The sequence below is a fragment of the Rhipicephalus sanguineus genome, chromosome 4 (genome assembly GCF_013339695.2).
Source record: "Rhipicephalus sanguineus isolate Rsan-2018 chromosome 4, BIME_Rsan_1.4, whole genome shotgun sequence".
Lineage (NCBI taxonomy): Eukaryota > Metazoa > Arthropoda > Arachnida > Ixodida > Ixodidae > Rhipicephalus > Rhipicephalus sanguineus.
The window spans coordinates 153,162,523-153,176,174 of record NC_051179.1 but is presented as its reverse complement, the minus strand read 5'-3'; the positions used below and the strand labels follow the sequence as shown (position 1 = coordinate 153,176,174).

At 49.2% G+C, this 13,652-nt stretch overlaps 1 protein-coding gene across 1 annotated transcript in view; it reads right to left on the bottom strand.

Annotated features, from left to right (window-relative positions):
* Positions 1 to 6,165, bottom strand: part of LOC119390817 (uncharacterized) — a 281,919-nt gene extending 275,754 nt beyond the window's left edge. The window contains exon 1 of the mRNA XM_037658520.2: positions 5,069 to 6,165. Coding sequence (XP_037514448.1) covers positions 5,069 to 5,266 — 198 coding nt within the window. The 5' untranslated portion in view covers positions 5,267 to 6,165. The remainder of the gene's footprint in view (positions 1 to 5,068) is intronic.
* Between the last annotated feature and the right edge of the window lie 7,487 nt (positions 6,166 to 13,652).

Below are 13,652 nucleotides of genomic sequence, written 5' to 3'. Positions count from 1 at the left end.
ATCCCGTTTTTTTTTTTTTTTCCTCCGTATTCGCTTCCTTCGTTGAAGGCGGCTCAGTAGAAGTGTTTCGCTTCGTCCCTACACTGCGGAAGAAGAGGCAACAGCCTCTCCGCGCGCTTCTTCATCCATCCGGTAGGCTGTCGAGGGAAAGGTAGAGTGCACATCAACTATCGCGCCACGGCTCCGGCTTTCCTGATTTCGACATTCAACTGCAACATGTAGCTACCCCCTACAATTTTGGCAGCATCGAGTCGGATTCGTGAAATCACACGGACTCCGTATCTCAGGTGAATTCAGCGACGGCGAATACAAAGGCGGAGGCGGCATAAGCATGACGGGGAAGTAATGTGATCGGTGGCACGGAAGGGCTACAGTAAGCGATTACGTGTTATCCACACTCTTCAATTCTAGGTCAGCAGCTCTGTGTTGCGTCACTGCCACTTACCTCGTCGCCAGCAGTTACAACAAACAAATGTTTAGATGCATATATAAAATGACGACGACAGATACCACGCCATACGTCATCATCGCAATAATCAGGCTAAGTATACGACGCCGCCGACAACAGAACGTTAAGAACGCCGCGGTGGAGGGAACTGCGTGATAATTCCGATCGCTGGGAGTTCACTGACGTGCACTTGAATACCATGAGTATATGGTGTTTTCGCATACAACCTCCATCAGACTGAAGCCGGTGATACAACGTGCAACCTTCCGGCCCTAAGGCATAGATGAATTCAGCTGTACGGCCTTGTAGACTGCCGAAACACTGAGCTACGATGTGCTGAAGTGTTCCGTAGGTGGTAAAGAGGCTGCTCTGTATACGTACAGACGTGTCCACAGTTAGAGGGAACACTTGCGCGCAGGGCATGTCCAAATTTCGCTCCCTTGCAAAAGCATGGTGGTTTAGATTTGCACAGCATTGGTTGGCAGTTACGACTCCTTTTGACAGACTAGTGCCGTACACGAACAATATTTCCACAAATACTTGCAGTAAGTGCCCATATGAAAGGTGCTCATTCGAGTGTTCCAACCGTAATGTACAGTACTCGCGGATTCAAACGCGACATTAAAATATTTAGTACAACAACTTCCATGCGCAATTCCTCGAGATAACCACGTCTTCTCGCGACGAATCTGGTCTCTAAAGATAATGTTGGCTCTTATCTACGCGTTATAGTCGAAATTACGGCGATATTACCCGAACTGAAGACGGTAGAAACAAAAAAAAATGTGCATTACTTAGCCCTAAATTGTCCTACTTCAATCTGTGAGTACTGCACATAATCTTCCCGACTGTTGCACGCAACTATACCGTGATCTCGGTGGCAAACTGAACCGCCCTACACGTGTATTACGCGCCGACAGACTCCTTTAGAACGGGACTCAAGACCCCCGGCATCGGCAGCCGCTTTCTCTGCACGGACGATGCATCCTTCCTCCGGCTATCGAGTGCTGAATGGCCGCCTGCAAAGGCGCTGTCGCGCTCACAAGGAAGAAGGAGAAAATAACCGGAGACGCCGTTTGAAGCGAACCGCCGCGCATTCCGATCACTGCGCCGACTGCAACAAGCGGGCACCTCATCCGAGCTGCTGTTTCTCTTTTTCCTCTTCTGGTTCGCTTGCGGAATGGGCAAGAAAGCCTTTTGAACACGCATCGAACGTTATAAGAGATGGACTGCCAGCATTCGCAACGTCCGGTTGCCGCCGGCACGCCGCTTTCCATCGGGTTTAAGCTGGCACAAGCAAGACCTATCTGTAAGGTTGAAAATACAGGCACGGTCATTGTCGCCTTTTCGAGGGGAACGGCCTTTAAAGTGAACATAATGGACAGTGTACAGAGACATTCACTGCGTCTCCACAGTGAATATTCTATTCTGTAATGGTCGATTGATTGACAGGAGTCGGGTATGAACACTGCTGCATCTAAGGGAGACGACGGCACGACTGCGAATCATTTTGTCTCTATAGCTGTAGTGGGCGCCGCCGCAGCTGTTGGAAAACCAAATTTGTATATTCCAATAGCTTTGATGAAAGCAGAGAAGGTGACTGCCAATCGCAAGCAGATATAGATCGATCTGGAGTGCGTTCGAACTCCTACACCGACTCCGATCACACAGTGCCCACCACTGTGATATGATCGGCTGCCGCAATGGCACGACACTATTTAATAATATTATTAACAATAAAACTTGCCTATATCTGCCAGGGAGTCGAATGTCAATCAAAGCTCAAAACCACTGCCAGCAGTGAGCCTTTTTTTTTCTTGTTGGACAGCTCGGACAGCTCTCGTAAAGGGACCCTAAATGCGAATATTAAGCGGTATTAGTCAACTACGTTACCGCAAGGTAACGTAGTTGACATAGGCGTGCGCAGGGTTCCCCTTCAGGGGGGGGGGGAGGTTCAACGCGGCGCCCCCCTCCTCCCTATTAAGTCAATGTATGGGGCCGACTTTGCGCCCCCCTCTTCTTAGGTGGCTAGGGGGGGCGGCCGCCCCCCTGCCCCTCCCCCCTCTGCGCACGCCTATGGTAGTTGACTAATACCGATAACGTATATAGTTGAATAAGTAAACACAAGGTGAAGGCAATCGGAAACTACCCGACGGCAATGGTGCCGATCTACAACAGCAGCCACGCTTCGGTGCCCGCAAGGTAGGCGATATTGATGCCACACGATATCTCTTCGGTCAGCCCGCCGACGTTTCCAACGGCTGCATGCGACACGGAGTGAGAGAGAGCGCGACACGTGCGGGGTTTATCAACCAGGCGGTGTTCGCTTTCGAGCGGCGCGGTCTTTCGCAATGCAGGTGATGTCGTCTCTCTCTCCTCGTAGGCCTCTGCTTGTTTACTGTTTTTTTTTTTTGTTGTTGTTGTTGTTTTGTTTTCTTTCGACCGCTTTCTGCGCTATGAAGATGGGTCGCAGAGAAAATTGCTTTCGACGTCGGAAACGGGAATACGGGGACGCGCATATATACGTTCGGAAAGCGTTCAGCTTCTTCTGCCCCTCTCGACGATATTGCCCTCCACTGTCATAACATTACGCACCTGCGAGGTAAGGACATAACGAAAGAATGCGAAGGCATGCAATGAGGAAGGAATAAGGCTGCCACAGTCGGTGATATTAGTGACAAATTGACCGAGCTACGGGGTTACGGGTGTTTTCGTCAGTGTTGCTCGACATTCGCCACGTATCGGCCAAAATTGCGTTATAGAGAGTTTCAAACCACATGACACCTCATCCGGCTACGGATTACCTGACTCTCCGCTCTTCAAGCGCGACAGAATATAGCACGTTTCAACACCCTACTTGCTACCTTTCTCCACTTTTGTGCCGCTTTTCATACTTGCTGATTTTGTATATGGAGCACTCGCCTGTAGCACAATAACGTTAAAAAATGTCTTAAATTTTGGCGTTTCACGAGCCAAAACCACGACATGGCTTCGAGACCCGCCGTAGTGGCGGGAACTCCAGATTAATTTTGAACCGCCCGAGATTATTTGACGTGCAACTAAAATCAGTAAGCAAACGATGCGTTTTGCATTCCGCACTAATTGAAATGCGACATCCGCGGCCGGGAATCGAGCCCGTGTCCTCGGATCTTATCGGCGCCACCCTAGAGTCACCACGCTCGGCGGGCGGGTCCACGGAGGAGATCGTTCTAATAAATAAGTTGGAATTTCAACAACCGGTAACAAGAGATGTCAAGGTGTTTATAGCAGCCGCTCCCGCCGCCTCACGACACACGGTCGCCGGCGCTGCGCGCACGTGTCCTGGTGAGCACTACACAACCGGGGCAAACTCGGGACACGTACGCGCTTCCGGCAGCTAGACAAAGCCGCCGTTGTGCCAGCTGGGAAACAGCCGCGCTGTGGCGGTGCGCTGCGCGGAAGCACGCCTCGAAAAATCTCACCCTCCGCACAAATGAATCGGGGCTGTGAGCTGTAGTATGTATACGACTACTCGTGCAAAACAAAGGCGTCATTTACCGAGATGCGTCGCCGGTCAATTTAGAAAAGTGAAAGATCAACGGCCATGACCCGAAGGTCGCGGGATCGAATCCCGGCCGCGGCGGCTGCATTTTCGATGGAGGCGAAAATGTCTGAGGCCCGTGTACTTAGACTTAGGTGCACGTTAAAGAACCCGCAGGTGGTCGAAATTTCCGGAGCCCTCCACTACGGCGTCTCTCATAATCATATCGCGGCTCTGGGACGTTAAACCCCAGATATTATTATTATTATTATTATTATTATTGAAAATCAACGGCCATTAACTTTTTCGTTTCTTTTCCCACTGAAACGATGCCAATGTTTTGTTTTTCCTTTAGAGTGAATCGCTCCGCAACGAATAGATTCACCGGCGACTGCAGTCGAGCTGCGTGCACATTCGAGAAGCGCGAACGTTGCTTACACGTCAATGACCTGGCAACATTTTTAGACGAAAGGTTCTTATGTTTCTCGCAGCCTATATGGCTTTCTGAGCAGAGTTAAATGCCACAGCGCCTAAACGCAACCCGTTTTGCTCCCACGATCCCTGCCACTTCAAATGGCCGGCTGCGCAAAACGCCCTTTATGCTTGCAAAAGGCGGAAACCGGCACGACAGCCGTCACTAAATACGCCTTTCTAAACCGCAGCTGTGAGCAGGCTGAAACAAATTTGCCGATTTACAATTGTCCCACGGCATACAGCGCAAACGAACGCTGTCGAAATAAATTATTTGCGTCATACGAAAAACTAGATACTAGTTTTGCGCCGGAGTATGTTCTTCTGCGACTCTGAAGGACAGAAAACACGCGGTACGATGGTCTGGCGAATGCGCTTCGCCGATAACGGGTAAATAGGGAGTTTTTAGTACCGGGGACTCCCATAGCCGTTGGGTCCGCGCGTTCTTGCATCCTGTTGTACACCTTCCCGCTTTCTTCTGTTCGACAGTCGCATCAAAGAAGAGCACACAGAAACACAAGGACTTGCGTAAGCAAGCACACTGGGGTCCCCGGCACTAAAGCTCTCTTTACTGTGTTTAAGGCCGTAGTCGACTGTTCCGAGAAAACCGCTGGAAAAACGAAACTCACCGACGCATTGCTGGGGTTCCAGACGAAGTAGCGGCCGGCTGACGAAGCGGTGAGCACACCGCGGAGCAGCAGCGACGAGCCCGACGTCGACGCCGTCGGCGGGGCCCTCGAGGCGGCCGCGGAGGCCGGCGGCGAGCCACGGTGGCTGCCGGCGTTGTCGGCGGCCGAGAGGCCGCTCAGCGGCGGCATGGGCGCCATCGAGCCGCCGCCTCCACCGCCGCGCGTCTCACGCGCCCGGCCCGGGGCGCCGCTGCACGCACCGCGACCCAGGGCACGCCAGCCGCGAGGCCCCGCCGGCGAGGACGACGACCACGACTCCGCGACGCGCACCGCCACTATACCGACAGACACGACACAGCACAGCAGCGACGACCAAGGGGCACGGGTCCGGCGAAAGAGAGGTGCGAGTTATCTCCGACGGCAACTTACTCCGATGAAAGTCGACGCAGTGAATGCTCGCGCGGGGAGTGCGACCGTTATCTCACGCGGCCTTTCTTCGGTCGCATCAGGCACCCCGCAACACTAGTTCACTCTCAGTGATAGCGCGGGCACTGTCCGTTGCTACTGTTGAACGGGAAACACCGCTCTCGCCGTCTACCAGGCGGCAGCGACCGTAGCACAAGAGGGAGATTAATACGACTCCTCGAGGTATCCTCGGGATGCTGCGTCAGCGGCACCACTCTTCAGGACAGAAGTACGCCGAAACATATAGCCTCCACGGCGTTGAGATCCGCACTCCGCGCACCAGCAGCACTGACCGGTCCGGGTTCCGCAGTACGCACAGTCCAGTCTCGTCGCACCGGTCACTCCCCTCCTCCCTGACCGTCGACGACTGGTTGCGGCGACCAGCGGGGAATATCCGAGACCGCAGCGAGACGAAACAACTCTCGAGACGACAACAGCGCACGCTCTTCAGCGAGAGAGGAGCGGCGTCAGCTGTTCGGGGCACAACGCTGATGAGGGGGGCGCGCGCGGCAACGCGGCCCGTGTTTACATCGCGACGCGGCGAGAGCCCCGAGAAGGCCTGGCCGAGCCGCTCGCTTCCGCACTTGCGCCGCTGGGGCCCTCGCGCGGTTCAACGCACCACGCCGACGGGGACGCAGGCGCTCGACTGCTGACAAGCGCGCGCCAAGTCGAGAGGCACGACGGACGACAGGTTTTCCTCCTCGTCGTGCCTCCCCGAAACACCAGGGGGAGCAAGCCGACGGGAGGGTCTCTCTCTTTGCTGCTGCTCCTGAAAGCGGACGACGACGTCAAACGGGACTTTGAGCTTCGCCGGCGTCCTGAGCGAGGGCGCCACGGGACCGGCATCGAGGGACTCGCTCGGAGATGCCGAAGAGCACGCACCACTCTTGCGCAACGAAAGCACTGTGCCGCCGTTCGTCGGGGAAAGGACGAACAGTCACATGCTTCGCAAAGTTTATAAAGTGTACTCAAATGTGAAAAAAGGAGATTCTAGCTTGGACATTGTACGGGTGCACGGTTGAATAAGTCACACCTTCCTCAGATTAATGCCGACTGCAGGGATTTAACCCCCCCCCCTTCCCCCACTTGACGGGAGATCCTGACACCCCTCAAAAAATCATTCAAGCCAACCCCCCCCCCCCCGTCCCCTTTACAGAGCGGCACACGCAGTCATCCACCGCGTTCGGTTAATACACCCCCCCCCCCCCCAGAAAAAAAAAAAACGAAATTCTGGATAAGCCCCTGCTGCCGAGGCTTATCTTTCACTTGAACAGAGCTACGCTGTCGTATGTGAGGCAGGCGACAACGCAGAGCTCCTGAGATCACACTCCAGTCGGCCTGTGCATTTGTCATTTCAATGTTTAAACTTGGGCACACTACCATTCGCAATGGAGCACGGTATATTCCAGGCACGATGTAATGGTGCGACTAATTTTCACTTAAAGACACGGATACATGAGACACCCGATAGCTTTAGACGGGGCGTCCGTCGCACCAACGTCTCGCGAGTTGTATTACGCGATCTTTCAATGGAAAATACGCTTCAAAAGAAACGCCAGAGTCATGAATCGAAACGTAGAGTCACTGTAATGGACGTTTATAATAAAGACGTTACGGCGAACAAGGCGCCGAACACACAGATACAGCGAGCCACTCGGGACGAGCACAAGTGAATCTGATCGTTGACTGAATCGGTGAATGAATGAAGGTGGCCAGCTGGGCAAAGGTTACCTTGAGTCGTGTAATAAAGCGGTCACCGTAATACTAAGGCGTCAAGTGCGTTAAAACACGCGACAGGGGGACATGGTCACACAATGCGAGCACTGCGCCGCGCTTCCTGAACAATATTTTTCAGGTGAAAAATCGAAACTTACATCGTAGTCTGTTTTCTGAGGAATAAGGGGACGCCACAAAAGACCCGCCGGCGCGCCTTGACGCTGCTCATACTCAAGCAAAGGTGGAAAGGCGTAGATAAGTGGATGGAGAGGTGGAGGGGGCAATATTTTTTGGAAAAGCCGCGAGCAGGTTTCTGCGTTTCGTGTGAAGTTCACCGGCGCCCGCGAGACGCTCAAGCTCTGCCGTGCAGTATAGTTCCGCGAACTACCTGCGGCAGCAGACTGTCGCGACGGAGGGTCGTCAGCGTGCACCGAGCGATAGATACTACAGTGATCGCGATATAATTATCTGAACTGTTCCCGTGGACTCGTCTACGCGACTCCGAAAGATAACACGAAGATGGGAGCGCGCTGCGGCTCACCGCGTCGTAAAACTATCAGCCAAAGATAAACATGCCGACGGTTTTCTATATATCTATGGCTCACAATATTTCTTTGTCGTAGCTTATTGATTCCGGTTCGATATAAACGACCCCTTTACGGAGAGCCGCCAAACAATCACTTCAGCACAGACAGAACAGCAGCGTATACGGCCGTTGCGTAACGCAAAGACAGCAGCTTAAGCTTTGATGCCATTATGTCCGTTGGGCGCCTTTCGTCCATAAGAAGCGCAATTTCGACATGAACATTCATGTCTGCTAGCGTCACGTCCAACAAAATTCGCAATAATGTTTAGTATTGTCTAAATAAGACGTTGAAAACCGCGGCCGAAGTACGTGTTTCATACGTTTCTATTTTTCTTCCTGATCTTAAAAAAAAAAAACACAAAGTATTAATCCGTCTTTTTTTTTTTTTTTGTCACTCATGTTCACGCTATCTATTGCCATGCTTCAGCACTGCCGTATCACTATACAGACGCGCAATATAAATCATTATCGCGTAAAGCGGGGGACAGACGGTCCGATTTTCCATGCGATCCGACGGCCGACGCGGCGGTGGGGGAGAGAGAATGGTGGCTGTACGATGCTATGAAAGGTCACCATTCCGGATTCCCCTCCGCCGTGTCGGACGTGGATAACGTGGAATCGCATGAAAAATCGGACCGTCTGTCTCGCCCTTAATACGGCAATCGGCTGCCTTACACGGCGAGTTGTGTGCCATAGCATTTCCGTGCGGTAATCTGGCGTGGAGGCATTTTTCTTTTCTCCACAAATGTAATTCACTAGACAACCCGTACAAAAATGTATGTAGACAGTCTATATAGACTGTCTAAAAATACGTTTAGACAGTCTATACTGTCTAAACACATTTTTGTAAGGGAAAGGCGACAGATGTTCACTGAGGGACTAAATGAAACGGAAAGCACGTCGTGTTTCTCGTTGGGCAGGCAGTTCAGTGAAGCAGGCCGAGAAAATCACTAAATACACGTCTATGCTGGTATTAAAGAAATAGAAATTATAATAGTAATTGTTGGGGTTTAACATCCCAAGATCACGATATGATTATGAGAGACGCCGTCTCCCGAAATTTCGACCACCCGGGGTTCTTTAACGTGCACCTACATCTAAGCACACGGGCGTCAAGCATTTTCGTCTCCATCGAAAATGCGGCCGCCGCGGCCGGGATTCGATCCCGCGACCAAAGAAAAAGAAATTATTAACCCTGCTTGCCCCGCATATGCCCAGTGTCCTACATATAAGACGCTTCTTTGATGCATTCTAACATCGCTATTTCTTTAGCTGATGACTAGCGCCACCTACAGCACATCAAGCAGGCCTCATTCTCAACGTGTGCAAGCCTAGACATTGCTTGCTTTTCATGCTGCCACGTGCCGACCGCTTCCTCCGGGCAAACGCTTGCTTTGTATGAAAGACGTCATGGAGAGGAAGCAGTGCAATGTCGGTGTGCACGTGAAATGTTTCAAGGCTTACCACACCCGCACATAGCACTCCTAATGCCCAGTGTCCTATATCTATAGGACGGCTTGGAAAACAGTGTTGCGTTTACGTGGCAGTAAATTAAGAACTTGTGTGCTTTCTTTTGAGAGTAGAAGTACACTTTTTGTGTGAAAAAAAAATATTTGTTTTGTCATTCTTTCTGAGTTTGGCCATATATGGGTTAACACAAAAGTTAATATGTCTCAACGTCATATTTCATAGTGCTGAAGCGTTGAAAGTGCTTCGCAAGTATTCCGCATATAACTCAGCGTAGATAACGCAACTACACTTATGCAAAAGACGGCAAATACCCCTCTCCTCCGCCCCCCCCCCCCTTTTTTTTTCTTCGTGCATGCAACAATGAACTGATTCATTAAAAGCTCCCCAGACCGATAAGTCATGCGAAAGACAGACGGTGGTCGAGTTGAACTATATGCCGCGATTAAAGAGATTGCGAAAACAAAAGTGCTCGAAAGGAAGAGGGTAATATTCAGTCACGTCGTGTTTCTTTTTTCTTGCTTTTTTTTTTGTTCTTTACCCCAAGAATTTTTATGAATGTTTTGCAAATGATAACAGCGATTATATTTTCACTGTCGTTTATGCAAACGGAGCGGCATGCTTAGCATAATGCTCAGACATTCGCGTGTTCCGTTTTGGCCTTAGAGACGCGCCCTTGTGTTGCATCGGATGAGACTCGCAAGGCGTTCCACTTAACTGGCGGTAAACTGATTACGCGCATTTTAACTTTAGCCGATGCAAAACAAATACACGGAAACAGCAGGAGCTTATCTAACCCTCTTATCACAGCCCCCCATCCACCCCACGCAGCGAAAGAGGGTCGTATCGTAACGCCAAAAGGACGGTTATTTATCGGTACGCCAGCCGATAAGCCACGTGACAAGAGAAAGTACGACACGGATACTCGAGCGCAGCATGCTCGTATTCGTACACTGAATGCATCCAATCACACCGCAAGATTATAACAACGATGGACACAAAAAAAAATCATAATAAAAGAAGGAAACTAATTGTGCTACCGAAGGTAAAAAATAAAACTGCCCTTCCTGTATCACCAACGTAATCGCACAAGGGGAGTTAACCTTCATTCGCAAGGCTTCCTTACCGAAATCGCCTATACGCTATAATAATAATAATAATAATAATAATAATAATAATAATAATAATAATAATAATAATAATAATAATAATAATAATAATAATAATAATAATAATAATAATAATAATAATAATAATAATAATAATAACTGGGGTTTAACGCCCCGAAACTACGATATGATTATGAGGGACGCCGTAGTGGAGGGCTCCAGAAATTTCGACCACATATAGCGTTCACCTAAATCTAAGTACACGGGCCTCAAACATTTTCGCCTCCATGTACGCTACAATAGGCGCATGTCACGCCGCTGCATCCATAGGAATTGTGCGCAAGAATTACGAAGACCGTCCCTCAGAGTGTTGGGCTTTCGCGCATGATTGAACACTCAAGGCACTTAGGGCAATTCATTTAACTGTAAATTAGACGTCATACCTTATAGACGTAGATTAAGTTGCTCACGCACAGCTTTCATTTTTTGCTATCAGTAACCCTGCAGCAATTATGTTTTCGATAGGAGTGTTCGAATAGCGAAAGTGTCGAATCGAATACGTGTTTAAAACGACCTTCAAATGTTGAATCGATTGTTATAATATAATTGTTGGGGGTTTTGCGTCCCAAAACCACGATACGATTATGAGGGACGCCGTAATGGAGGGCTCCGGAAATTTTGACCGTCTAACCTAAGCACAGAGGCCTCGAGCATTTCGCCTCCATCGAAATCTATGCGGCTATAGCACAGTGCGCTTATAGCAGCTATCTCTATATAGGGATGCACACACCGCAACTGGAAGGTTATACGCAGATTCGAAATGAAATCCTAACCGCGCTCTCCCATCACCGCCACCGTCTGTGCACATGGGCAGTCCGTTTCAATCAAGACGGGTGAGTCAGAAACTGGTTCCCGTCGCGCGAGTCAACTTTGCGTTGCAATGACTCGAAAGTATTCTCGCGCCATCTCCGCTTACAGGAGCGCACGGCCTTCTACTAAGTATCGGGTTCATCTAAATTATACGCCGCTGGTTCTGGACGACTATGCGTCAACCATAAGCCCACGTACAGTCACGCGCGAGTTTCGTATTCGTGTCATCCGAGAGAAATAGGAAAGAAGAAACGTTCGGACTTTTACGCCGACCGAACGAATTAAGTTACTCAAACAGCAGAACGAAAGAGCGGAAATATCAGGACCATTCGGCTGTCTTACTCACCAAAAGAACGAAAAATAAATAAAAGAAAAAAAATGAATGACTCAGTCGTTATGCAATGCCGTCACGTGTAGAGTCATAAGTGTTCGAAGCAATGTTCTTGAATGAACCTTGTCCGCAATTAATCTCACCTGGCTTCGTCACAGTAATTTGGGATATGCTGACAATTCTCCCGAAGTCTCCCCCCCCCCCCCAAAAAAAAAAAAATACGCCTTCGAGATTTTCTAGAATTCATACTTATATTTCAATCCAGCTAGCTAAGATAAACGAGTGTGGTAAGACACGGTATCAGCGTTTTTCTGTAGACAGGCACAAGGCAACCACAAATTTCACTGAAGATTCGTGAGAACTCTCCGGACAATCCAACAAAATTCGAATTATTATTCATTTTTTAGGAGTAAGCGTTTAACGCATTGGCCTCGACTGTAATCATGACCTGTATTTTCACTATTATATTTAGCAGCGTAACACCGCATTTATCGATCATTCAGTGTCCGGTTTCAGTTGGACCGTACAGAGCCCAACGGTCAATATTTACGTATCAGCGGCCATCCGGAGCAAAAGTTCCCAACAGGAAAGAGTTTCCATCCTCTGTGTCGCATCCTCCCGCAGAGCTACAGCTATCTCCGCTGTCCACCGAATCCCGCAAGCTCCATCTCCAATCCTCACCGCCCACGATATAATCAAAACATAAGGAAGAAAAAGAAGCCTCGATCTGACGCTATAAGTCCGAGGACCTGCGAGTGCAAAAGGGGGGCCCTTTTTTTTCCAAATCCGATTACCTCGAAGCGCCGTCTCACGGCTTCGGCCAGCTTATATAATCCCTACCGCTGGGGATCATTTACGGAGGCTGTGTCTATATAAGAGATGCCAATGTGTCATTTTTGTTTTGTTTCTTTTTAACCTCTCGCTGCTTCAAGTTTCAGGAATCAAGTTTCAGGAAATGTAGCCCTGCAGTTGTTTGTTTGTTTGTTTGTTTTCCTTCTACACCATGGCACGTACCCACTCTGGAAGATTGGCCAAGAATTCGTTGTTTAAAATGTAGAAGATAATTTGAAAAATAAAGAATGAAAAAAAAAAACTTCTGCTTCCTCTTCATTCGGTATGCGTGGCGTACAACACGCAAAGCCTGTTTGTTTTTCGGCAATATATATATATATATATATATATATATATATATATATATATATATATATATATATATATATATACACACAGCCTCAAGGGTTATTAACGCGAGGTGGACACATTTTCTGTCTGCACAATCTTTCCTCGCGGTATTCGTGGTGCGTTTTTCGGGGTTAAAGAACGATTGATTCCTTACAGGCAGGCATTTCCGGCACGTTACGTGCACGATCTCGATAACAAAACGAGCCTTGAGTAGCGCGTCCAAACAGCGATTCGTAAAAAAAAAAAAAAAGATTATCAAAGCTGACACTGCACACAGGGTACTGGATATGGGCGAAACTGAGTAACATCGGTTCCCTACAGCGCTGTCGTCCCGACCCACGCAAGATGACGGACATCGCAAAGGGCGGGTGCGTGAAGCCACTGCCGATATCGTGGCACTTTTGTACAAAACATGATATTGTTGCTGGTAACTCGGGTGTAAGGTTATTCACGAAATATATTTACGATCGTCGAGACACGACGAATACGGCGATGCCCCACGAAACATTTCGTCCTCGTCACAGCAGCCACCTCGAAGCTGCTGTCTTTATCTGCGACTGTTTCGTATCAATATTTATACTCAATCGTTGCTGCCTGCAAGCAGGCTTCAGCACAAAACAGCGTTGCGAGCCATTCGAGTGCGACAACAGATATAAGAGCCTCCTTGAGCGTTTCTAAAAAGACATCTTAAAGAGAGGAGAGGAAAACAGTTTTCCTTGAGGATGAGAGGAAGAAAATTAATATCTGATGTAACAGTAAACTACAATGTACCATAGCAAGAACAAGGGCCACTCATGCTGTAAAGAAATGCTTGATCAGCCAGAACAGACCCAATTACGAAACAGACGCAATTACGAA